Source organism: Ovis canadensis, chromosome 18, assembly GCF_042477335.2.
Source record: "Ovis canadensis isolate MfBH-ARS-UI-01 breed Bighorn chromosome 18, ARS-UI_OviCan_v2, whole genome shotgun sequence".
In the NCBI taxonomy this organism is placed as follows: Eukaryota; Metazoa; Chordata; class Mammalia; order Artiodactyla; family Bovidae; genus Ovis; species Ovis canadensis.
In genome coordinates, this window is record NC_091262.1 from 78,497,622 (window position 1) to 78,522,972 (window position 25,351).

A 25,351-nucleotide genomic window follows, 5' to 3' on the forward strand; every position below is an offset into this window, starting at 1 on the left:
ACCTCGGTCTGACCTCCCCAGGCTCCCTCCTGGGTGAGCCGGTGGTGGGAAGGGTGCGTTCACCAGTCCAGAGCAGCTTTGAACCATCTGTTCTTTATCTTAGTATCCCATGGACTTAGATCACTCTCTTTATTCTGCTGCTTCCGATCCCCGAGCTTGGGCTACAAGGGCAGCTGCTACCTTCCCAGAGGCTAGAGGGCCCCAGAAGCCACAGAACTACCTAAGGGCCTGACCGAGTCCACAGCCTGCTGGGCGCTGCTGGCCTGGGGAGCTGGTGTGCGGCTCCAGAGAGCAGGGCCTCGTCGCAGTGAATCACATCCATCCGTCCACTCCCCACCGGAGCCTTTGAAACGGCCAGCTCAGATCTGGGGCCAGAGGAAAAGGAAAGGCGTGGGCCGAACTAGCTAAGCCCACAGAGCAGGGAGGCGCGGTCCAGGCGCCCCCCCCTTCCCTCGCCATCACTCCTGGGGGACTCTAGAGAGAGGAGAGCGGCTGGGAGCCAGCAGAGCCAGACTCCTGTCCAGGGCTGGGTGATCAGCCACGCCCTGTCCTTGATCCAACAGAGAGCGCTCAACTTCCTGTTGGTCCAGTCCCCTACCAGGCTGGGATGGGCAGATAACGAGTTAATGAATGAAGAGGGGAGACAGAGCGGGAGCCAAAAAAAAAGACAGAGGCCAGCTGTTAACCCCACTTTATTGCTGGGTGCCCCTGCCTCGGGAGGCCATGGGCCAGAGGGGTCGGGGCGGGGGCTGGGGGCACCTTGGTCTCCACCTGCTGTGGCAGCCGCAGTGGACGCGGCCCCTCTGGTGGGCAGCTGGGACTGAGCCTCTTTCCCGCCCTGTCCCCCAGCCATCAGGCAGGAGCTGAGCGGGATCAGCACGTCGTAGGCCAGAACCCCCGACGCCGCCCACAACCCGGGCCACCTGACGGCGGGGACCCCACGGAGCCCAGCGCCCAGGCCTCTGGCACACTCAGCACGCGCTGAAGCTAGGACGTGCTTCGTTTAAAAGTCTTAACCTGTGATAAAATATTAAAATGAGAAAAGTTCAGTTCCTCGATTTTTTTAGATTCAACCTGACAGAACACCAGGCCTGCCGCCTTTTTTTGTATTTTATATATGCCTATTTAAGTGTACGTTCCTTTGGGTTCATAGAGAAGACACCCCAAGTCACACGCCTCGTTAGAAGGTCTCAAGTTTTCTTCTAGGTGCCCCCGGGAGCGGCGGCCGCTACCACACGGCTCCTCCCTGCATCCTGGCGGCGAGGGTCCGTCCACACACCAAGCCGTCTGTGTCCACGTGGTAATAAACGCTTACTGTCTACACTCTGGCTCCGGCTTGTTCACTCAGCACCAGCTCCTGGTCGTGCCTGGCTGGGGAGGCCTCTTCTTGGGGGAGGGCCTGCAGAGTGGTGCCAGGAGTAGGGGGGGCCAAGACAGGGCCCTTGGGAGTGAAGCAAGGAAGGACGGGGTGTGAGCCGCCAGCTCAGGCACTTCCAGCGAGAGTCCTGGGGCTGCTCCCGGGCCAGCCCCCTCCAGGGAGCTGGGCCCTGTGTGGGGCCCATGCAGGAGGAGCATCAGAGGGGACCAGGAGGGTGTACCTGCTCAAATCCCCATCCCCACCTCCCAGATGGGGCCCTGTGACTTGGGCTCAGCCAGACAGGAAGGCAAGGCAAGCAGGCGTGGCCTCTGCCCTGCAGCCCCTGTGCCCATCAGAGGCACGTCTCAGACCATGCAGGGCTGAACCACAAAGGGCCTGGCCCTCAGCGCTGCCCACTGCTGCCCCTGTGCCCAGAGTGGCCCCAGCTAGTAGGAAAGCTTTTAAATCCTGTGACCAGCCTCCAGGACAGCAGTGTGCCCTGGCCCTGGCCCAGCCGTACTCTGGGGGCTGTGGGAGGAGCCCCCCACCACAACCCTCCAGTCTGGCTCAGGAAACGGGACTACTTGCTGGCCAGGCTGGACATAGTCCATCTCCATGCATGCTCCCAGCAACTGAGAGACAGGAAGCCTGCTCTGCATGTCAGAAGGGGAGCGGCTTTAACCCACAGTTCCAAGAGGCACTCTGCAGCTCCTCCCACCTCCCACAGTCCAGGAGTCCTGGGGCCATGGGGAGGGGGGCTGGCAGGTGTCCACAGGGTGTTCCCAGTTGCTGGGCTGCCGCCTCCCAGGAAGGTTAACAACCCTGGGCTCTGGGCGGGGTCAGATAAACGCCTGGCAACTGGGAGGGCTAAGCTGGGCTCGGAGCTTGCCGATTGGCGCTCCTCTCTGGCATTGAGCGCAGGGGTCTCCTCCCCGGAGCCATCCCAGTGGTCAGGCCACTCCCAGCCCCACCACACCTGCCCCCAGGGTGGTCCTCGGCCTCCCCAGCCTCACATCCCCAAGGGGGGCTGTAGTTCCCTCACCCGGGCACCCTCCTGCTGCCTGCCTGCCTGCCTCTGGGAGACCCAGACCCCTATCCCAACACAGCCCCTCCCTGGGCCAGGGGCTGCTGACGCCTCCCGCGTCACCTGTGCCATCAGCCCTTGGCTTAGCCAGGACAGGCTGTGCCCCACGTCCTAGAGACACCATCAGAGCTGCCCTTAACGTGGGCTCTCACCCCTCGGTCCGGCCACTTGTCCACCCGCCATCTCCCCAGCCCGTGGTACCCCTTCTCCAGCTTCACACCTGAGCTGGTGAGGGTGTGGGCTCAGGCTGGAGCAGGAGTGAGGCGGACCTGGGCGGGGGACGGGTTGAGGCAAGAGCATGGGCCAAGGGCCACATGGACCTCGGCCCATGCCTGGGGCCAGCCAGGATGCTGCCTCAGTGTGGTCCCCACCAGGGGGCACAGAGCAGGCCCTGCCCAGGGAAGCAGGCTCTGGGGACTTGAAAACCACTGCTGGATTTAATTTAGGGCATGGGGACGCCGGAGGACTGCTCCCTAGGCGCAGAGTGCCCAGGGCAGGGGCAGGCCCAGCCCTGAAAAGGAGGGCCGGCCTGAGGTCACCAGTCCATGTACAACCCGAGCCGCCATCCATGCCCGCTGCCGCCAGGTGTTGTCTCTGGGCCCCGGGGGAAAAGAGCAGTGGCTCAGGGCGTGGGAACCAAATGCAGCCAAACCAGTTCTGGGCACTAGGCCGTGGGATGGTGACAGCCAGCCCTGCATCCAGCGGCCGGGGCGGGGCAGCAGCGGAGCGCACGGCCCCAGGGCGCCGGCCGGCCGTCGGGCTCACAGGCGGTTCTCGGCCAGCTTGCACACCCGCTTCACCCGCGCGAAGGGCCCCAGGGAGTCGTCGAACACAAAATCCCAGAGCACCTTCACCCACGAGTGGTGCTGGGGCAGGTGGTCGTAGTACTCGGGCGCAATCTTCCGTACCTGCAGGGGAGGGACGGGCGGGTCAGAGGCCGCACGCACGCACGCACGCACGCAGACACGAGCGAGCACACAGACCACGTGAGCACATGCGCGCGCGCACAGCCCTGTCAACGCTGAGGGTACCCGTGTCCTCCAGCTGAGTCAAGCAGCAGGCCTCAGGCGCTGCACGAAGGCGAAGGGGCCATTGGCACCAGGAGGCGCTGAGCTCCGACCTCTCCCAGCCCCCGGCCCCAAGTAGGGTGAGGAATTAAAATGCGTACTCCCCTCCTTCCCGGGGGCCCACACACAAAGTCTCCGATCCAGGAGCCCCGGGGTGGGCCGGAGTTCTGAGTCCTGCTGAACCACTGTCTGTCCCCGCGCCTCCGTGCGGGCACAAGATGCCCTCGTGAACCTGCAGACTCTCCTCTGACCTTGGCTCCCACCACGCCCTCACCCCATCACCCTCCTCTCTGGCCTCAGTACCTGTCATTTCCCACTCCAGCTCCCTACCCCTCTCTGTATCTGACACCCTCAGCCCGCCTCCTCCAGGAAGTGCTCCAGCCTCAGCAGCTACAGCCACACCAGCACCTCCCCTGCTCGCCAACCACGGGAAAGGCCTCCCCTTCCCCCGCCTAGGACGCGCCAGGTGCGCAGGACCTGCTTTAGAGCCGAAGATGGGAGGGGAGCGGGGAGGAGGGCGCCCTCCGGGGTATGAGGGGACCCGCAAGGCGGGAGCTGGGAGCCCTTGACTTTGTTTGGGAGGAGTAAAGGGTCACAGCTGACACCAGATGCTCCTGTGAGTGTCTTGGGTGGAGAGTCTGGCTCTGCTGCTTCCTGGGAGCAGGGAACCACCCCCCAACCTGAGCCTCTGCCTTCTCATCCAGGAAATGGGCATGATGACCTTGAAATGTCGCACAGGCTTGTGGTGAGACAGTGCTCAGCACAGAGCAGGACCTCGGTGCCGTGGAGGAGCCACTTCGTGGGCACAGTCCAAACACCTGCACACCCAGACCAGTGCTCACACACACTCGGACACACATGGGTGGGTGAACATGCACACCCAGACATGCATGTACGTACAGGCACACCTAACCACGTGAACACACAGGGACACACACACAGACTCGCACACTCACTCTCCCACCACAGCAACCTCCAGCCTCCCTGGGCACCAGCATCTCTGCTCTAACCAGCCAGCAGCAGAGCAGAAGGCCTCCCCCTCCCGCCTCCCTCTCGCTCCTTTAGACATTCTCCAGCCCCAGGTCTCCCGGACAGAGGCACCAGCCCAGACCGGAGGCTTCGCTCTGAGACAGCTCAGGTCAGACCCCTTGGGTCACAAAGGGCAAGGCTCTCTGTCCTCTTTGTGCCATGAGGGGGCCCTGGAGGGTCACAGGGCAGGGACAAGAACTGAGAAGGGAGGGGGTCAAAAGGCGGGTTGCTTCACTCGAACCAGTGCCACTGCTGCAGGCACCCTCTGAGGCACAGAGAGGGCCAGCGGGTGGGCCCCAGACACACAGCCAGCCCGTGACCGTCACCGCTGTGCTCAAACAGGGTTGCAGTAAACCAAGAGGCCTGAACTGTAACATGCCCCTCGAGCCCCTGCCCACCGTGAATTCACCTTCTTGTTCTCCAGCCAGGCACTCCGTGTGCCTTGTGGCCTTTCCTCCTGCCCTGCAGACCACAAGGGAGAATGTGGCCATCCCGTGATCGGCAAGAGAGAAAAAGAGGCCACAATGCAGCCCCAAACCCTCCCTGCACCTCCCCGCCTCGCGCCCCCCGCACCCACCGGTGCCTGCCGTTGCCCTGACCCCACCTACCAGGGGCAGGTTGCAGCCAGGGATGCTGGGGAAGTCATGATGTTCCATGTGGTAGCCCACGTTGAAGGTGATCCAGTTGAGGGGCCCGTAGTAGGAGTAGGTCTCATGGCCCTTGAGGAACATGTAGTGCTCAGCCACAAAGTGGCCCGAGATGGGGTGCAGGCCCAGGCCCAGCAGGGAGCTGGCCAGCAGGTAGACCATGGGCTTGAGCCCCCAGAGGGCATAGATGGTGGCGTCAGCCGCCAGCTGCACCAGGGCGTTGCACAGTTCCATGCGGGTCACGGCCTTGGGGTGCACGCAGAGCGGCCGCAGTGAGTAGAAGAATGGCTGCAGGACCAGCCAGAGCAGCTTGCGGGCCGGCGTGCAGAAGAGCCAGCCCTCGAAGCGCGTGGGCACATCCACATCCAGCCCGTCGCCGCCCAGGTAGCGGTGGTGGTCCACGTGATACTTCTTGAAGGAGGCGGCGTAGGGCAGGCCTATGGGCAGGTTGGCGAAGATGGCGAACCAGCGGTTGCAGGCGGCACGGCCCGTGCCGAAGGCGGTGTTGTGCGAGATGTCATGGATGGCCAGCGTCAGCGAGTGGTTCACACAGCCCCCGAAGGCGTAGGCCCAGAAGAAGAGCCAGCGCCATGCCAGCCCCCGCGCCAGCCAGCAGGCCAGCAGCTGCGCCAGCACCATTCCCGTTACCGTCCACTTGATGTGGGGGTCCGGCCGCATCAGGGCCTTGATGGCCGGGTACTTGGCTGCAGGGGGGACAGGGGAGAAGGTGAGGTGGGCACTGGCCGCCTGGGTCCCAAACCTGTGCTTCCCCTCCCCCTGCTTCCCCTCCCCCCACCGGCCCTCCCCTCCCCCTGCTTCCCCTCCCCCCACCGGCCCTCCCCTCCCCCTCCTTCCTCTCTCCCTCCTCCCCTTCCCCTCCTTCCACTCTCCCCGCTCCCCGTCCTTCCTCTCCTCCCCCTCCCCTCCCCCTTCTCCCTCCCCCGCCCCCTTCTTCCTCCCATTTTTCCTGCCCCCTTCCTAGCCCGGCCCCCCCACCTCTCCCCTCCACCATCATGCCCCCAGGCAGTGACGCAGAGTGTCCTGCAAGCTCTGTGCACCTGCAGATCCACCTCCACCCCCCACCCCAAGGGGGCTCTGGGGAGACTTCCCAGAGTGGCGGGTCTTGGTCACCAGCCTCAGTAAAGAGCAGGTGTCAGCCTGGGTCACAGAAACGTGATACCCGATATCAAAGCAGCTGCCAGGAGCTGCGGTGCTGTGCGTGGTTGGGTCTTCAAGGGGGGGCCACCGGCAGACTGTCTGGGCCCTGAGAGGGGGCAGCGGAGCTGGGGGAGGGGAACGTGGAGGGCTCTGGCTTTGTGTTTCAGTCCTTTTAAACAAGATCTGAAGGAAACATGATAAAGCGCTGGATATGCATATTGGGGTGGGGTGGTGGGTGTTTGTTACCATGCCATTTATACTTTTCTGTATTTTGTTTAACAGAAAAGGGAAAACACAATGCAGTGGGGGTTGCCCAAGCAGGGGAGGGCCTTCAGGAGTAGCCGGGAGAGAAAAGGGTGGAGTCGGGGGGCCCTTAGGTCTAGAGGGCAGCGCCTGCTGGAAACCTCTGCTTGGCTGGAGGGTGGGCAGGGCCAGGCGCAAGGCTACCGAGCTGGCTGGCGCTGTGTCCAGAGTCCGGGAGGGACAGGGGAGGGGCGACACGCGCTCGAGGGGACAGTCACTCTCCCACAGGTCTGCTCTGTCCCTGGGTTCCTCAGGTGGGGCTAGTGCCGGGGCACACGGGTGGGGATTGAGGCCAGTGAGGATGCAGGCGCCCTTCCGACAGTCAGTGCCCGACTCCCGCGTGCCCAGTGTCCACCCCGCCTGCCCAGCCAGCAGCTGGGCGGCCTCAGGCTGCAGTAGAGGCTGCAGCAGAGGCCGGGCCCTGACTCGAACTGGCCAGGCCAGTGTCAGATCCTGGCCTGCTCATCCCTCCGAGTGACCCAGGCAGTCGCTTCCCTTTTGCGCTCAGAATGGGAAGCAGGTGACAGCTCCTCCTTCCTTGAGCACTTCCTGTCAGAGCCACTCAGCAATGGAATCAACTGTTTTAGAGGCGGTGAGCTGCCTGTGCCTGGGGGTATGCAAGGTGAAACACACAAGAGCCAAGGAATTCTGTCCAATCAAGGGGGACGCTCGCTCCAAGTCACCCTGCCCGAGCTGCAGTGGCGCCACAAGCCCGTCTCGAGATCGGCCCTGATCTCGCTGGGTGGCCATGGTGCCACCCTCCCTAGGCCTCCGAGTCTCAGAGGGACACGCATGGGCCGGATGTGCCTTGCAGGGTATGTATCCCCCAGACTGGTCCTGGCTCCTGATGGCAGGCCAGCTCGCATTGGCTGGAGATGCTGAGGGGGGCTGTTGGGGTCCCCATGTCCTGGAACTTCTGCCCAGGAAGCCCACAGAATCCCCCTGGCAGCACTTATACCCCCGCTGCCTACACAGCAACACTCCCACCAAGCTGTCACCTCACCCAGCAACTAGTGGTTTGGGCTCCAGGCAAGTGAGCAGTCACGCTACACTCGGCCTCAAGACAGCTGGCCGGGGGCCAGGGTGAGGTCTGAATATCATACCCTTGCCCCCTGTTATTTTTTTTAATATACAATTCTACTTATTTGGGGCTGTGCTGGGTCTTCGTTGCTACGAGGCCTTTTCTCTAATTGGATCAACAGGGGCTGCCCTCTGGTCGTGGTGCCAGGCTTCTCATTGCGGCGGCTTCTCTTTGCAGAGCACGGGCTCCGTGGTTGCGGTCTGCGCACTCTAGAGCAGAGGTCCAGTACTTGGGGTGCACAGCCTTAGCTGCTCCACGGCGTGTACCATCTTCCGGGACCAGGGACTGAACTCATATCTCTTGTATTGGCAGGCAGAGTCTTTACCACTGGGGTTTCCCCGATAGCTCAGCTGATAAAAAGTCCGCCTGCAGTGCAGGAGACCCCAGTCCGATCACTGGGTCAGGAAGATCCCCTGGAGAAGGCATAAGCTGCCCACTCCAGTGTTCTTGGGCTTCCCTGGTGGCTCAGATGCTAAGAGAACCCACCTGCAGTGTGAGAGACCTGGGTTCGATCCCTGAGCTGAGAAGATCCCCTGGAGAAAGGAACGGCTACCCACTCCAGTATTCTGGCCTGGAGAATCCCATGGACAGAGGAGCCTGGCAGGCTACAGTGCACGGAATCGCAGAGTTGGACACTACTGCGGGGCCTTCACTTACTTTTTTACCACTGAGCCCCAGGGAAGCCCTCCTGCCCCAACCCCTGTTCTTATTCTGGCCGCTTCCAAACCTTGCACTACTGCCTGGGTCCTTTGACCCAGAGAGCTCTCCCTGAATCAGCCAAGGACACCACCTCATCAGGTCCAAAAGAATGGTGGTCACAGCCCAGTGTCCAAGCTGAACCTGGGAAAGCGCAAGCAAGCCCAGGACGGACGATAAATCTCAGCCCTGCTTAACGGGCCCCCAAGGACCACAGCATCCCCAGGTAGGGTTGGAAGGGAGCAGTGTTCATAACACATTCAAATTCCAGCTCTGGAAAGAGGCCTTAATAACCAGAATATACAAAGGTCTCATTCAACCCCAAACAAAAAGACAAACAGCCCCAGTGAAAAATGGGCAAAGGAACCTGAACAGACATTTCTCCAAAGATGTGTACCTGGTCCTCTAAGCACGCGAGAAGATGCTCAACATCGTCAGTCACCAGGGGTGCCGCCAGCACCTCAGTGCGGTCGAAAATGGAATCAACCAGGGACTTCCCCGGTGCTCCAGTGGCTGGGACTCTACGCTCCCATTGCAGGGGCCCAGGTTCAGTCCCTGGCTGGAGATTAAGATCCCACATGCCGCATAACTCGGTCAAAAACAAAATTTTTTTTTTAATAAAAAAAAATGGAATTAACCAAACGACCAAGCAGTTCCACTCCTAAAGAATTCAAATTCAGGGACACAAATAGATACTTGCACACCCATGTTCAGAGAACTGTTCACAACAGCCAGAGAGTAAGAACAACCCAAGTGTCCATTAACTGACGAGCAGATAAACAAAAACGAGGTCCAGCCACACGATAGTATTATTCGGCCTCAGGGCGGAATGAAACTTCCAGTTCTAAAACAAGCAGGACGTAGGAATGTAACCCCCAGAATGCTGATTACAGTTAGTCATACTGCATTACAGCCTTCTAAGCTGTCACAGAAGCAGGTCTTGAAAGTTCTCATCAAGAACTTGTCATCCCATGTGACTAAACTTACTATGGTAATCATTTTGCACTATAAACACATATCAAACCATCATGTTGCACACTTTAGACTTATAAGATGCTATCTGTGAATTACATCTCAAAACTGGAAAAAAAGAACTTGTTATCCAAGAACTCATCAAGATAAAAAATTGTAACACTATAAGATGACAGATGTTAACTAGACTTATGGGAGTCATTTTGGAATATACGAAATCATTGTGTTCGGGGGAGGGATAAATTAGGTGTTTAGGATTAAAATATCCACATTACTATATATAAAATAGATAATCAACAAGGACCTACTGTGCAGCACAAGGAACTATACTCAATATCTTGTAATAATCTATAATGGAAGAGAATGTAAAAAAATAATATGTATATATTTATATACATGTATATGTATAGAACTGAACCATTTGACTGTATCCATGAAACTAACACATTATAAATCAACTATATTTCCATTTAGAAAGTTTTTTTAATCATTATGTTGTATACCTGAAGCTAATATAATGTTATAGGTCAGTTATACTTCAATTTAAAAAATCCTTACATGGAGAAGGAAATGGCAACCCACTCCAGTATTCTTGCCTGGGAGATCCCATGGACAGAGGAGCCTGCTGGGTGACCGTCCATGGGGTCGAAAGAGTCAGACACGACTTAGCAAGTGAACAACAACAGCGAGCACACAGTCAGGCTGGTTGTCATTTGGGGAAATACCTCTTGATGAAAATGTGATGGAAGATGGAGAGCAAAGTGGCCTAGCAATATGGAATGTAGAGTTTTGTGAGAAATTAAAACTTATGTATAGAGTCAGAGTTGCAAATATTCAAATAGTAAAGTTGGGGGCTACGGGAAAAATAAAAAGTCCTTATATTGACTTTCCCACTTCCCCACTTCACAATGTCAGCGTCCTGAATCCTGCTCCTGGGAATTGACTCCCGAATAAACTACCACCACGTCCTCCTCCAAACACAGGAATAAAGGACTGACCCAGGCGACTTACAACATGGATAAACTTTGAAGACATTACACAGAGTGAAAGCAACCAAAGGCCACAAACTGTATTATTCCACCTAAGTGAAATAGAATAGGCAAGTTCACAGAGCCAGAAAGCGGAGGCTGCCAGGGCGGGTGGGCACAGGGGGACGGGCCGTGACCGGGAAGGGGTGTAGTGTCTCTGTCTGGAGTCAGGAAAAAGGTTTGGAAATAGGAGTGATGGCTACACCACACTGTGAATTCACGCCACCAAATCACACGCGTTACACACAGTTAAAGCGGGGCTTCCCTGGTGGCTCAGCTGGTAAAGAATCCGCCTGTGATGCAGGAGACCCTCGTTCCATTCCTGGATCAGGAAGATCCCCTGGAGAAGAGATGGACTCCCCACTGCAGTGTTCTTGCCTGGAGAATCCCATGGACAGAGGAGCCTGGCCGGCTACAGTCCATGGGGTCACAAAGAGTCGGACACGACTGAGTTACTAAGCAAGCACACATGGCTAGAATGGCGAATTCTGTGTTATAGCTTTCCACAATATAAAAAAAGTTAAAAAAAAAATCCCAGCTCCAAGCAGGTTACCTCAGCTCCAAGGGTTTGTTTCTGAACCATAAACAGGCCACTGGGAGGATGGATAGATAAGGCACGGAGGCTTGGGCTGACTGGCTGGGAGTAGGCACCCAGATTAATCTGTGTGACATGCAGCCAACACGTGGAGACCCGGCAGGTTTAACAGGCCAACAACCAGGGTGCTGCCCGCAGACGGGGATGCCGGGGATGGGGTTGGTGGGATTAGGCCAGTGGGCCCTTCCTCCCAGGCCTGCCCACGTGGCCCAGCGGCAGCCACATGAGTCGTCCCCCTGTTGTGGGAGGCCACTTGGCTTCCCCAGGAAGGCCAGAGGCCCCCATGTGATGCCTGCTGCCCCGGGCGGGCAGAAGAAGGGGCAGCACAGGAGAGCAAGGCCCTGCCGCCTGAAACCAGCTCCCAAGGTGGAGGGGGAGACTGGCAACTGGGAGGGCAGAGAACAGCGCCCCCAAAGATGCCCACCTCCTACTCCCCACTTCCACGTGAGGTCTGTGGACCTCACGACAGCAAGGAGCGTCTGGGTTATCCCAGCGGCTCAACGTCACGCCAGGCTAGGGACAGCGGGGAAGCCTTCAGGAGAGGAGGTTCGGGGATGCTCAAGGTCTCCATCTCCCTCTCTAGCTGTGACGACGGAGGGGCCGTGAGTCAAGGGAAACAGGCGGCTCTGGGAGCTCAAAAGGCTGGGAGACAGATTCCCTGACCAGCGACCACGGAGGAAACTGCAGCCCCATGAGGCCCGGGTCAGGCGTCGGACCTCCAGGACCTTGAGAGGACAAGTGTGTCTGCAGCCCTAGGAGACTGGCAGCAGCTGGACGGCGGATGAAGAAAGCCCGGGGCTCCAGCAGCCCTCACGGCCTCGGGGCCCACCTTTGCCCGGCCTGGCGCTGGGCACAGCGGCCATGCATGCTTGCCCCTGTCCACTGAGGGCTGCACGGCCCGCCCGCCTTGGCCAAGGCGGACCAGCCAGCATGGCATGGGCCCAGCATCACCCTGCCAAGCAGGGCCAGCGAGACCAAGGACCCGGCCAGGGGGTGGGAGCTGGGGTGTGAGACCCACTCAGGAGGGGGTGCAGGGGGCAGGCCTCGTTCCAGCTCGTTCCAGCCCTGAGAGGGGGTCAGGGTAAGCAGGGACATGTCAGAGAGTGGGCCTCAGTGTTCCCCAGGAAGATGAGTGCCTCGGGTGAGAGGTCTGGGGAGGGGACCCAGCGGCCACGGCGGGGTGGAGCAGGGGAGGAAGAGGCATCTGCGTGACAGGCGGGGCCAGAAGGACACGCCTGCGACCTCTCACCTGCAGCCAGGCTTGCATTTCATCAAATGCAAGGTCCCCGGCCTTTGCGTACCCGGATGTCAGGCTTGGACCACAGGCCCCGCTGGGCTCCCTCAGTCTCCCGACCAGCAGGGGTGGGTCTCTGGGCACCAGCCTCCCTCCTTGAGCAAGCAGGGACTGGGCCCTTACCTGCCTGCGCACACCTGGGAGCTGACTCAGGTAGCCAGAGGCCACCAGCCTCTACAGGGCCGCCCCCCGCCCCCGGCTGCTGTTCCCCTTGGAAGGAGGCCAGGCCCGGGGCAGGGCGGGGCAGGCCACACCTGTTCCAGGTAAGCACAGCCTGGCAAGTTCTGGGCCAGCAGGGACCAAAACCCCAGCTCAGGGATCCAGGCCCACGAACAGGCCACTCCTGTGCCGCTCAGAGGCCAGGGCTGTGACCTTGAATGGGGAGCCTCCAGTGCCCCGTCTGTCAAACAAGGCCAGTAAGTCCTGTGTGGGTGGAACAAAGGGGAGCGCCCTGGGGGTACCCCCAGCCCGGCCTAGCACCCTCTTCTTGCTTTCCTGACAGTTCTCCAAGGACCCAGCTGCCCTCAGCTTGGCCGCGGCCCCAACATGGGCGGGAGTGCCCGGTCCCCAGCCCCCGACCCTGGCCAACCAAGTCCTGGACGCACACTGCCCCGGCCTAGGTCTCCGCATCCAGGAAATGGGGGTGATGCCTGCTCCCCACCGCCCCCCGCATCCAGACTGGTGAGCCCGGGATGACAGCTCAGAGTCCCAGGAGCTGTTACTACTGTTGTTATTAAACAGTTTCCAGACCTGAGTAAAAACGTCCCATTTCTGACCCTTAGGGCCATGGGCTGATGGTGGAAGCCGATCTGGCCCCAGACTTGCTTTAACCTGTGAGAACAGGCCGCAGCCTCCCAGGCCACTGCACCACTGGGCCTGGCCGTTCTGCCGGAAGTGATGGAAAAGGGTCAATGCACAAGCTAGATGCTGGGCAGCTCAGGGGCAATCTGGGAAGGGGCCAAGCTCCAGATCACCTCCCGCTGCCCAGAGCCCCGCCCAGACCACAGAGATGGGGGGATGGGCGGAGCAAATGCTCCAGCCCAAGGGGGACCCTTCGAGACCCTGTGAGGGTTCAGAGCGGCTGGGGGCGGGCGGGCAGCAGATTCCAAGGGTGGCACAGTTGGGAGGCCTCACTGAACAGACTCAGCCTTCAGTAAAGACCCCAGAAAGTCACCATCTAAGTGGGGCCACTCTGGAGAGTCCCTTGGACAACAAGGACATCCAACAAGTCCGTCCTAAAGGAAATCAATCCTGAATATTCACTGGGAGGACTGATGTTGAAGCTGAAGCTCCAATACTTTGGCCACCTGATGCGAAGAACTGACTAATTGGAAAAGACCCTGATGCTGGGAAAGATTGAAGGCGGGAGGAGAAGGGGACAACAGAGGATGAGATGGTTGGATGGCATCACTGACTCGATGGACATGAGTGTGAGCAAGCTCCGGGAGTTGGTGATGTACAGGGAAGCCTGACGTGCTGCAGTCCATGGAGTCACAGAGTCGGACACAGCTGAGCAACTGAACTGCAGCAACTCTGGACCAACCTGCAGAGCACTGGTGAGCGGGTCACGCTGGTTCACTCACCATCTACTGCCTGCTGGACAGGTGGAACGGCAAACGTTGAACCTGTTCAATGCCAGGGCTTCCGGGCCCCAGGGGAGCTTGGGAGGTTTGGAGTCCTCCCCGAGAAGATGTTCTGGGGACCTCCAGCCACGCAGGCCTAACGAGGTCACTGGGCACAGTCAGATTCTGGATAGCTGTAGCTGTGGGCTTGGGGTGTCCCACTGTGGGGGTCAAAGACGGTCAGAGAAAGGAAGGCAGGACAGCCACCTGCTGGACTTAGCAAGGCCCCCCGGGGACCACAGCAGGAGCTGTGTGGGCAGGAAGCAAGGTGAGAAGGTGAGGCCGAGTGAGGGCAAGGGGGGAGAGGGCTGGCTGCGGGGTTGAGATGGGGGAGAGGGGGGCGGGGTGACGGCCGAAAGAGGGGATGGAGGTGCGGGGCGAGGTCATGGAGAAGGCCGGGGTAGGGGAGCTGGCTTGACCGAGGGGTTCCTCTTCCAGGGCTCAGGGGTGCGGCTGGGGAGGGGAGAGACACTGGCTCCATCTCTCCAGGTCCCAGGAGAGGAGTGAAGCCTGAGGAGGAGGACAACAGCGTCCAGCAGCCCCCAAAGCAGAGCCCTGGCCCAGCCTGACCAGGCTTTGCCCGCCCCCAGCACCCCGGGCGATCTCAGCTGACAGCAGGGGAAACCTGCCCACCCGGGCCTCCAGTGCGGAGCACTGCAGAAGCTGGCTAAGGACACACATGCCTCAGGGTTCTCTGGTCCAGTCGGGCAGCCTGGAGCCGGGCACGGACTGCCATCTGGAACCAGACCCATGCAATGGCTTTCCAGCAGTGGCTCAGGCGGGGCCCAAGGCGGTGGGCCACGAACAGCAGTCACTGCTGGAAGTCACACTGTCCAGGCACGACACAGGAGGAGGGATGGGGGCCCAGGGAAGGGTCCAGGCAAGGCGGGGCAAGACCAACAGAGTGAGACTTGACCTCAGGACCCCTGACTTTGGACCTGCTGGATGCGAGCCAGGGCCTGGGTGTGGAACCGGACCTCGGCAGGTGAACCGTGCTCAGCGTCTGACACACACTTACTCACTCGGGCCTCACCAGTCCGCCGCGGAGGGCACTGGGCCCCCACCTTAGAGACGGGCACACAGAGGTTCCACCACAGCTGATTTTCTCTGTCTCCTTCATTGTCCCCAAGGACCCCTCAGTCCCAGAGGAGCTGTTTTCTGAAGCTGGGCTGCAGTCATCAGGACCCAGTGCCCAGAGATAAACCCAGGTCCGCATTCAGGAGAGCCGCACAGCAGCCTGACTCAGCCCAGCTGCTGTGCGCCCTGGGGCAAGCCCCTGTCCCTCTCTGGGCCAGCTTCCTCACTCTCCATCCCTAAGGTGCCTGCTCTGACAGTCCCAGGCTATAAGCACCCGGGGGTGGGGGTCTTCCCCACGGCAAAGGGGCCACAAGTGTGCAAGAGGGAGGAGGCCGCAGGCCCTGAGGTGTCGGGGAGCCGGTGATGGGAACTTGCACGTGTTACATACGTGTACATGCATGGCGGACTTGTTCACAAGGCCCCGAGGGCCCAGCGGAGGAGCAGCCTGTGGGAAGGGAGGGCCCAGTTGGGCCCGGGGTCCACTGCAACCCCACAGAGCAGTCTCCCGTGGATACCCACCTGGCTGTTCCCAGAAGCTTTCCTGACGAACCCTGCTGTGCCAGGTGGCAGCGGGCGGGCAGGGAAGGCTGCCAGGTCCTCACCCTCTGTGGGCACCGGGGGTGGGCAACGAGGGTGGTCCCCAGGCCCCCACCTCGGCCCTGCTGACTGGCCGGCTGAGAGGTCTTCTCCCTGACAGACCGCTTCCCCCAGGGATGTCAAGTGCCACGACGGTCCCACTAGCTCGGGGTGGAGGGGTCCCTTCCCCACCGGGTGCTCCCTAGTCTCGAACATTCCCTGATGTCTGTCAATTCCCTGCTGCCCCCCAACACGCTGCTCCGGGAGTGGTGCCTTCCCTCCCGCACTCCACACACACACACACACACACACACACACACACACACACACACACACACACAGAGCCAAGCAGTCCTGCTTCTGAAGGCTTCTCAGACAAAGGTGCCCCAGCCCTCTCCACCTCTCCCTCCTGCACGGCTTCTCTGCAGCTCTGTTAAGCCGTCCCCCCACCCCCAGCCCTGTCTCTCCCACCTGGGTTTCGGTTTCGGAGCCAAAAGGCAAAGCCAGGCCTGTCTGGTCTGGTCAGTGTGGGAGGCACTGGGGGTCGGGGGGAGGACAGGGGCCCAGAGCAACTCCATTGAGTCACGACCCCACCCCCTCACCTGCCTCCCGCTGAACCTGCTCCTGATTCATTGACAAATATTTGCCAAAGCTCCGGGACGAGCCAGGCCCCAGATCCCGAGGCAGGAGAGGCTCCTGGGCTGAGCCAGGCTAGGCGTCGCACGTCGGGGGGCACAGTGTGTCCCGAGGAGGGTGTGCCAGGAGAGGACGCACACCAGGCCCCGTGACCCTCAGGCGGGAACTCGAAGGACAGGAATTGGGATTTGGGTCCAGGATAGTGACTGCAAGTGGTCCTGGGCCCTCCGGGGTGAGGGGAGCGCTCTAAACTCGATCAGCGCTCTGTAACCTCACTAAAAATAGCTGGACTGTGTCTTTATAATGAGCAAATTTTATGGCATGTAAATCATGCCTCATAAAAGTGGGTACAAATTAAAGAATGCGGGTTAGAAGCAGGCCAGGCAGGAAGGCACAGCACATACATCGGTACAGAGGTCAAAGAATGAGAGGAAGGGGCCACGTGAGCTGGAGCCTGCCCACGAGTCACGTGCCAGGGACTGGACGGGGGACAGCCTCTTCTCAGGTCCTGGGTGGAGAAGAGGGTGGGACAGAGATGTGGGCTGTGTCCCCAGGCTAGAGGCTTGTCCTAAGCCCAGCCCTGGCTGGCCGGGAGACCTTGGGCAGGGTGCCTAACCTCCCAGGGTCCCGCCCTGCATAAAAAAAAAAAAAATGCAAAAAAGATGCAAATGTCTGTAAGATTAAATTTTAAAAAGTGGGGAGGAGGAGAGAAAAGAATGAAAAAAATGTCCTAAGGGAAAAGACAGGGCTTCCTGCTCCCCAGGGGCAAGGATTAAGCTGTATGCCCCGTGTTCCCTGGCACAGCTGTGGGCTAAGTCCCTTCAGTCCTGTCTGACTCTTTGAGACTCTATGGACTGTGTAGCTCGCCAGGCTCCTCTGTCCATGGGATTCTCCAGGCAAGAACACTGGAGTGGGTTGCCAAGCTCTCCTCCAGGGGATCTTCCCAACCCAGGGACCGAACCAGTGTCTCTTATGTCTCCTGCATTGGCAGGTGGGTTCTCTACCACAGCGCCACCTGGGCATTGCTGGAAAGGGGATAAAGCCCCCGGATGGTCCTGGCAGGTGGGACTAGAGATGGCTCAAGATTTCGTAGGTCCCTGTTGCCTCCTGCAGCCTCGCTGGGACAGGCACAGGGGGAGGTGGGCTGACCCTGCCCTGCCCTCGGGAAGCTCAGAGTTGAGTGGAAGAGTGGGACAATTAAAGCTATCACCCCACAAGCCAAAGCAGATTTACAGATGGGAGCAAAGGTCCTGAGGTAAGAGTGCACAGTACTCCAAGGCAGGACAAGGGAGGGGTAGCTGGGAAGCAAGGGTGGGGTAGACTGTGCTGTAGACCACCAGCCCACGCCTGACTCTGTCACACCCCAAGTAAGCTCCTGTCTCCCCAGCAACGTGGGCAGCGATGCCTGTTGGCAGTTTGAAACTGGCCATGATGGAAATAGTTACAAACACTGACAAGTGCCAATTCGCAAATCAGGGACTTTCGTTTCCCCCAGTTAACTGATGATTTATTTCCAAACGAAATGTGTGTGTGCACACGTACTATCAGCCACTGTTTCTGAGAAAGGGACGTCTAGTCTGAGACTTGAAGGAATCCTAGAAGTAGGTGGAGTAGGAAAGAGAATTCAAGCAGAGGACGCAGTGTTTGCAAAAACCACGAGACGGGCAGATGGAGGGCTAGCTCTATTCCACTGAGTGGTCAGAGAGCAGGGGCTAGGGAGAAAGGGTACCAGAGTACTGGGGTGTCGACGCAGAGATGAGATTTTTAGGAAGGGAAACCCTTGGAGCAGAGGCCCCCAACCTCTAGGATCTAATGCCTGATGATCTGAGGTGGAGCTGATGTCATAATAAAAGCAGTGAAGTGCACAAGAAATGTCACGTGCGTGAATCATCCCCAAACCCCACCCCACCCCAGGTACAACCACAAACTGTCTTTCACGAAACTCGTTCCCTGGTACTGAAAAGGTTGGGGACCGCTGCCTTGGAGGATTCGAGCCAGGAAGGGCACAGTTAGGTCAAACAGGGCCCTCGGGATCACTCACTGTCTGTGTGGCCATGTACCCAAGCGCCCCTCCCTCCCCAGCCAACTTCGCTGGAGCGCAACACCCCTTCCCTCCGCCCTCACAATGTGATGCTGTGTGGCTTGCCCATCATCACAGCCCCTGCCCACTGGCTGATCAGAGGACTCACAGCTCTGGCCAGAGGTGAGCTGGCTCAAGGGGAGGACGCACTGCTCAGGGCAGAATGGGAGGGAGGCACCTGCTCCCTCTGTGGGATCTCGGAGCTGGGTGGACACAGGCTGCAGCCCGCCTGGCGGACGTGGAGAAGGCGGGTCAGGCAGGATTAGGGCAGAGAGAAGAGCCCTGTGGCCAGCCTGCCCTCCTCTCTTGTGGTCTCCATGAATTCCCTTGAGCTTGTCAGCCAGTTCAGTTTTGGACTTAGCCACTTGCCACTGAGAGAGCCCCAGCAAAGGCTTTTCCTAAGCAAATAAGCCAACAATTGCCGGAGCCTTACTTCCTTGGATTATTTTTTGATTATTTGATTTTTTTTAACTATGTGTGTGCACTTTCATAAATAAAACACAAAAACAAAAAAAAAATCACAAAGCTATTTGTTTTGGAAAAGACAAATTCAAACGCTGCCTCTTACTCCTCTGGGCGTGCCTGGCTTGGGCTCTTATCTCCAACAGGACAGAACCCCACTGGCTCTCTGCTCCTGCCCTCGAAGCTCGTGGAACCTCAGCCCTGACCTGAGAGGCATGTCTCCTTCGTCCAGGCAGGATCTGGAGGTGGACTTTGGTACTGCACAAAGAGCACCGCGGCTGGCTCTACGCAGGGACTTCCTGGGTTCCGACTCCAGGATTGAGCTTCCCTAGTGGGAAAGAACCTGCCCGCCAATGCAAGTAGATATAAGAGACGTCTGAGTTGGGAAGATCCCTTAGAGGAGGAAACTGCAACTCATCCCAGTATTCTTGCCTGGAGAATCCCATGGACCAAGGAGCCTGGTGGGCCACAGTCCATGGGGTTGCCAAGAGTCAGACAGACTGAAGTGACTTAGCATGCACGCACGACTGACTCCAAGAGGTGAGGCTCTTTAGGAGCATCCAGTGGCCCCCAGGGAGCTGGCTGGGCCTGGGGCACATCCCTGCCTGAACACCAATTTGGCCTCTGTGGCCTCTAAGCTGTGTAGCCCTGGGCAAGTCACTTCCCCTCTCTGAGCCCCACTCTGGGGCCTCCCCTGTAAAGACAGGCTGACAGTTAAATGTAGGGTTTTTCTCAGGCTGGGAAACAGCAGATGGAAGAAAAGAGGAAAACAGAGAAGGAAGAGCACTCACTCCCGGTCCTTGGGGAAATCACGGAGCCTTTCTGATTGAGTGGTGGCAAAACACTTCCCCCCACCTCATGTAATCTGCACAACATCTCCACAAAGGAAGCACTATGATGAACCCGTTTAACTCAATCAGACCTCAGTTTCTTCATCTGCTTATTGACCCACCCAGCGACACAAAGCTGATGAGTGGGTGTGGTCCTGGCTCAAAATCAAGGTCTACAAACCTTCTAGGTCTGGAAACCTGCCTCCAAGAGATAAAGACCTGATGGGCTGGAAGGGGAATCCCACGGGAACACCCTCCCCCAACCCAGGCCGGGAGGGGGCTGTTCCTGCAGGAGGGAGAGCTGAGCTTGAGCGAATAGGGCAGGCAGGAACCGTGAGTGCAATGCCTGGGAGGGAGGGAGGAAGACACATTCCAAGTTCGTTAGCTCAAAACTGGCTCTGTGGGGAGGAACCGGCAGCACCCACTTCAGAATGGGAATCTGCAAAGCGCCCTGGAGAGTCAGCCCTTGAGAACTTGTGCTGTCCCCGCCCTGGCCCAAGTGGCCGCCCTCTTCTCTAGGTCTTCCAGGGTTCCCAGCCATCCTGTCCAGGATGCTTCCTGGATTGGTTCCAGGGCCTGTGGCTTCTCTCTTCAGAGAGGAGTCCTTCTCCACGTCCTGGCTTGCTGGGTAACACACTGGAGCACCTTCTCACTCAACATCTCCTTTTATCCTCATACCCACTCTGCCAGAAAGGATGACTGTGCCCATTATGCAGACTGGGGAAGTAAGGCTGTAGTCCAGAGTGTCTGCATCCCTACAAGCAGCTCTGTGGGCCAGGCTACATCTCCCAGCCTTCTCCACCTGGGGCCAGGTGTGCATTGAGTCCTGTAAGGGGGGTGGGCAGCGGGGAGAGCCCAGGAAGGGGAAGGAGACACAGCCCAGCAGGACCCTCTGAGCCACCTGCAGGAAGTTCGCAAGTGCAGCAGACGATGCTGCCCCCGCTGAGGCCACACACAGTGCAGGGTTATCGCTCACCTCACCGGAGAAAACCACAGACCCACAGACCCACCCAGGGGTCTCCAGGCTCTGGAACCCCAGCAACAGCAGGGCAGAGCCCTGCATTAACCACTCAATGCATCCGGTGTCTGAAAGGTTTAAAAGGAATAGGAAGATACTTCCCTAGTCTTGGGGTGGAGCAGGAAGACACAAAAGAGAAAAATCTGAAGAAAAAAATCCAATCTATTCAAATGCATTAAAAAAAAAAAAGCTCTTGTGATTATAAAGGGAAAAAGATTTGCAATGCATTGTATTTACGACTAAGGGTTAAAAACTTCGATACAAAGAGTTCTAACAACCCAACAAGCAAAACTCCAACCCAAAAGAAAGCAAAACACAAATTTAAATGACCAATTAGACATTGAAAGCAATCATCAAATCAAACGTTAAAGTCGTAATGAAATAGTATTGTTTTGTCAACCTGTTTGGCAAAGATTAAAGACTTTTGCCAACTGCAGGTGTGGGTGAGAGTGTGGAATGGTGACCGACTTTAGGGAGGGGGACCGTGTTCACCTGGAAGCCGGCTGCAAAGGCGACTTGGTGGCACCGAGCAGAAGCTGCTCTGCAGGTGCGAGTCCTTGAACCCCTTATCGTGGGAGAAGGAACCGTACATTCTGGGTCCTTCTGAGAGGCTGATGGAGCCCGCAGGGTGGGTGAGTCCACAGGACGGGTGACCGTGTAAGTAAAAATGACTTTCCAGGACACTACATAACAGAGACAGGCCACCGGACACTGGGCTACAAAATTAAAGGACAGCCTCTGGTAAACCTCTGTTTGTTGTTTGTTTGTTTTCAGATAAGTTGTCTCTCGTTCAGCTTTGCTTCCTTCCAGGCGTTCATTCTGCCCTAAAGCCCGGTTTTGGGGCTGGGCTTGGGGCCTCTCGGGCGGGGCCGCTGGGACCTGGCGCTTGGCGCACAGGGGAGCCCAGGGTGCGGCGGACGACAGGTGGCCACGGAGCTGCCTTCGCGGGGCGGGGGCGGCGCATCCCTCACAAAGACAGTCCTTGGGGCTGACCTGTGCGCCTCGAGTCCCGGGAGGGGCTCCCGTCCCACAGCCGGGATGGAGTAGCCGAGACGCGCTCCCCCGACGTACGGATCTGGGCTCGGGTCCTCGGGTCCCCAATCCCGGGACAGAGGCAGAGACGCGAAGGGAGTCTCAGACCGGAGCTGGGGACCCTGGGCCGGGGAAGCTGCCGGACGGGGAGTGGAGCCCCCACCCTCTGAAGCAGAGGTCGGGGAAGGCCTGCTGGGCATCCGGGCCGCGCAGGAGCGACGCCTCCCCGGGCTCGGGCTGACCTGAGACACCACACGGCCCCAGGGCTGTCCCCACTTGGGGCCCGCGCTCACCGAGCATCTCTTTGCGCCGCTGCGTGTGAGGCTGGTCCGTGTAGACCCACTCGAAGTCGCTGCGGCCCGCGCTGTTGCCCATGGTGGGGCTGGGAGCGCGGCTCTGAGCGCCCAGCTGCTGCGCAGGGCTCGGCTCCGCGGCACCTGTCGTCCTGCGCCGCACGAGGACCAGTTCGGGGCTCGGGGGCGGGGCGGGGGCGGGGCTTCGAGCGCCTGGGCCACCGGGAGGGGCGGGGTCTTGGGGGCGGAGCCTCAGGGCGGGGCCGGGGCGCCGGTGCCAGTCGGAGGGGCAGGCCCTCGGGGGCGGGGCCTCGGGCTGGGCGGAGGTGAGTCCCCGGGCCTCCGGGCGCCTCAGTTGCCTCGGGTTGGAAAATGGACTGTCGGTGTGACCCCGGGAGAGTCCCTGGGCCGCGGGGTGTGCGGGGACGCCCGTGCCCCCGGCTTCCCGGAGGCCCCATCGCGGCGGGGCGCCTGTTCTCTCAGCGGCCCAGAGCCACTCGCGCTCGCGCCGCCCCTGCCCCGACGGACCCGCCAGTGAGGTGCGTCCCCCCTCGCCCCGCCCCGCGGCCCGGGGCAGGGGTTGGAGGGTAGGGATTAGACGGCTGCGTTGTGCAGATGAAAAGAAGGGGAGGCTTCCCTGGCGGTCCAGCGGTTAAGACTCCGCGGGTTCCACTGCAGAAGGCGTGAAGGCAATCCCGCATGCCCGCATGCCCCGCCTTGCAGCCAGAACGAACAAACAAAAACAGAAGGAGCTGGGGAAAGGTTCGTCACAGCGATCCGCCCTGCCCCTACCCACTCCTTTCATGCGATTAGCAGAGGGCAGGGGATGAGGCGTCTGCAGCTTCAGGGAGATGAGTCAGCCCCATCCCCGCCTTCAGGGAAGGCCAGGGACAGGAACATGGGCACGGAAGAGGCTGGTTACGACTCAGGATGATACGTGCCCGGACACAGGTAGGTCCTGGGACAGCCAGGGCACAGTCCAGGGGTTTTTGTCTTAGGTCTCAAAGGGTGAGTAGGAGTTCAACAGCTGAAGAAGGCCAAGGGCATCGGCGGTAGAGCCAATCGAAGATGCAAAGGCTGGGAGTTGGAAGAACCCAAACCTTGTCAGAATAGAGTCTGGTTTGGGGGGAGTCGGGGCACAGGGCTCCTCATTTTCCTCCTTCCCAGGGGTCCCCCCCCCATCCTCCTCTTGCTCCTTGGGGCTTTGCATGGTGTGCCCTGTGTATTAGAGCCCGACCTGCAGGAGCTGCCTGGGGAAGCAGACTGACCTGGAAGTCAGAGGTACCACAAGGCAGGCAGGAAATGATGGTGAGCATCGCCCCCATTCTCCTGCAAGTCTGTGGCCACGGGTGTGGTACATTTGGCAGACCACCCTCAGCCTAGGGCCAGAGGCAGTCCTGGCATGAGATGACACGGGAAGCAAATATGTGGGCACACCGTGGCAGCCAGCCACCTGCCCCAGAGTCAAGGGTAGGAAAATGGGCCAGTGCGGAGGCTGGCTTCCCTGTCCAAAAGGGACATGCTTAGAGCCTTGGGTCACCACCACCCCCTGCACCACCCAACAGTGTCATCTTCTTGGCTTGCACGCCTCTGGAAACGGAGAGCTCGGCATCTCCCAGGGCAACCTGCTCTGCTCACAGCCAGAGGGAGCCATAGCAGTCATCCCAACAGCGGCCACTTTCAGATGGGTAAACTGAGGTTCAGAGATAAAGAGACCCTCAAAATAAGCTTCCCTGATGACTCAGACAGTAAAGAATCTTCTTGCAATGCAGGAGACTAGGTTCAACCCCTGGGTGGGGAAGATCCCCTGGAGAAGGGAATGTCAACACACTCCAGTGTTCTTGCCTGGACAATTCCATGGACCGAGTAGTCTGGTGGGCTGCAGTTCATGGGGATCGCAAAGACTCGGACACCAGTGAGCAATGAACACTTTTCCTTTCTTGCACTTTTCAGAATAAGCAGGAAAGCTGGGACACGCCCCTGATCTTCGACTTTAAAGGCCAAAGTCAGAATGTCGGCCCCATGTTACAACCAGTGAGATCTGGGTCCCAGCTCTGCCCTCTGGGCACCACCATGCCTGCCAGCTCCCTATTCCCAGGACAGAGATCAGAAAACCACTCACAGATGGACCCCAGGACTCCGCCTGTCCAGTTGACACTTGCCCAATGGCTTCATTTTACAGATGAGAAAATTGAGGCCGAAAAGGGGACAAGTCAAAGGACAGACTGGAGAGACACCTGGGAGTGTAATAAAAGTTCATGACTTTCAATCCTGTTCAGTTGCTAAGTCATGTCCAACTCTTTGTGATCCCATGGGCTGCAGCACGCCAGGCTTCCCTGTCCTTCACCATCTTGTTCAAACTCATGTCTATTGAGTCAGTGATGCCATCCAGCCATCTCATCCTCTGTCGTCCCCTTCTCCTCCTGCCTTCAGTCTTTCCCAGCATCAGGGTCTTTTCCAATGAGTCAGTTCTTCGCATCAGGTGGACAAAGGATTAGAGCTTCAGCTTCAGCATCAGTCCTTCCAATGAATATTCAGGGTTGATTTCCTTTAGGATTGACTAGTTTGAGCTCCTTGCTGTTAGAGACTCTCAAGAGTCTTCTCCAACACCACAAAAGCATCAGTTCTGCATCACTCAGCCTTCTTTATGATCCAACTCTTACATCCCTACATGACTACTGGAAAAACCATAGCTTTGACTATATGGATCTTTGTTGGCAAAGTGATGTCTCTGCTTTTTAATATGCTGTCTAGGTTTGTATAGTTTTTCTGCCAAGGAGCAAGCATCTTTTAATTTCGTGGCTGGCTGCAGTCACAGTCTGCAGTGATTTTGGAGCCCCCAAATATAAAATCTACCACTCTTTCCACTTTTCCCCCATCTATTTGTGATGAAGTGATGGGACCAGATGACATGATCTTTATTTTCTGAATGTTGAATTTTAAACCAGGTTTTTCCATTCCTGAGTAATCCCCAGTTCCCCAAGGTCAGCTTGGACCACAGAGACTCAGCTTCAAGACAGTGAACCCACTCAGAACACATGCCCTAGCCTCCCCACCACGTCTCAGGTCCTGGAAATGAAAGAAACTGCATATCTGCTTGCAATGTGGTATCCTACGTGGGATCCTGAACCAGAAAATGGGAATTAGGTAAAAACTAAAGGAATCTGAATAAAGTATGGACTTCAGTTGATGATAATGTATTAACATTAAAAATGTTCATTTTTCTTATTCATTAGATTATATTAATATCTTATAAATAGAATTGGGTGTAGAGGCTATGGAACCATCAATACTATCTTCACAGGTTTTCTGTAAATCTAAACCAGATGTTAAAGTTTATTTAAAAATGAAGCATAGGGACCTTGCTGGTGCTAGTGGTTAGGACTCCTCTCTTCCTCTGCAGGGAAAACAGGT

General features: G+C 58.2%; 2 protein-coding genes and 1 long non-coding RNA gene across 14 annotated transcripts in view; 2 read left to right on the forward strand and 1 right to left on the reverse strand.

Annotated features, from left to right (window-relative positions):
- Positions 1–1,323, forward strand: part of EVL (Enah/Vasp-like) — a 147,882-nt gene extending 146,559 nt beyond the window's left edge. For all 12 annotated transcript variants that reach the window (XM_069559756.1, XM_069559751.1, XM_069559746.1 and 9 more), the window contains one exon: positions 850–1,323. In XM_069559756.1, coding sequence (XP_069415857.1) covers positions 850–887 — 38 coding nt within the window. In that variant the 3' untranslated portion in view covers positions 888–1,323. The remainder of the gene's footprint in view (positions 1–849) is intronic.
- On the reverse strand, positions 677–22,122 carry DEGS2 (delta 4-desaturase, sphingolipid 2). Its single transcript, XM_069559758.1, has 3 exons — positions 21,938–22,122; positions 5,146–5,888; positions 677–3,349 (listed from the first exon to the last, which is right to left on the reverse strand). Exons 1-3 carry the CDS (start codon positions 22,017–22,019, stop codon positions 3,203–3,205), a joined length of 972 nt encoding a protein of 323 aa, XP_069415859.1. The 5' UTR covers positions 22,020–22,122; the 3' UTR covers positions 677–3,202.
- Positions 22,123–22,843: 721 nt separating this feature from the next.
- On the forward strand, positions 22,844–25,127 carry LOC138423636 (uncharacterized). Its single transcript, XR_011250334.1, has 2 exons — positions 22,844–22,888; positions 24,886–25,127. It is a non-coding gene; the product is annotated as an uncharacterized lncRNA (long non-coding RNA).
- Positions 25,128–25,351: the final 224 nt, after the last annotated feature.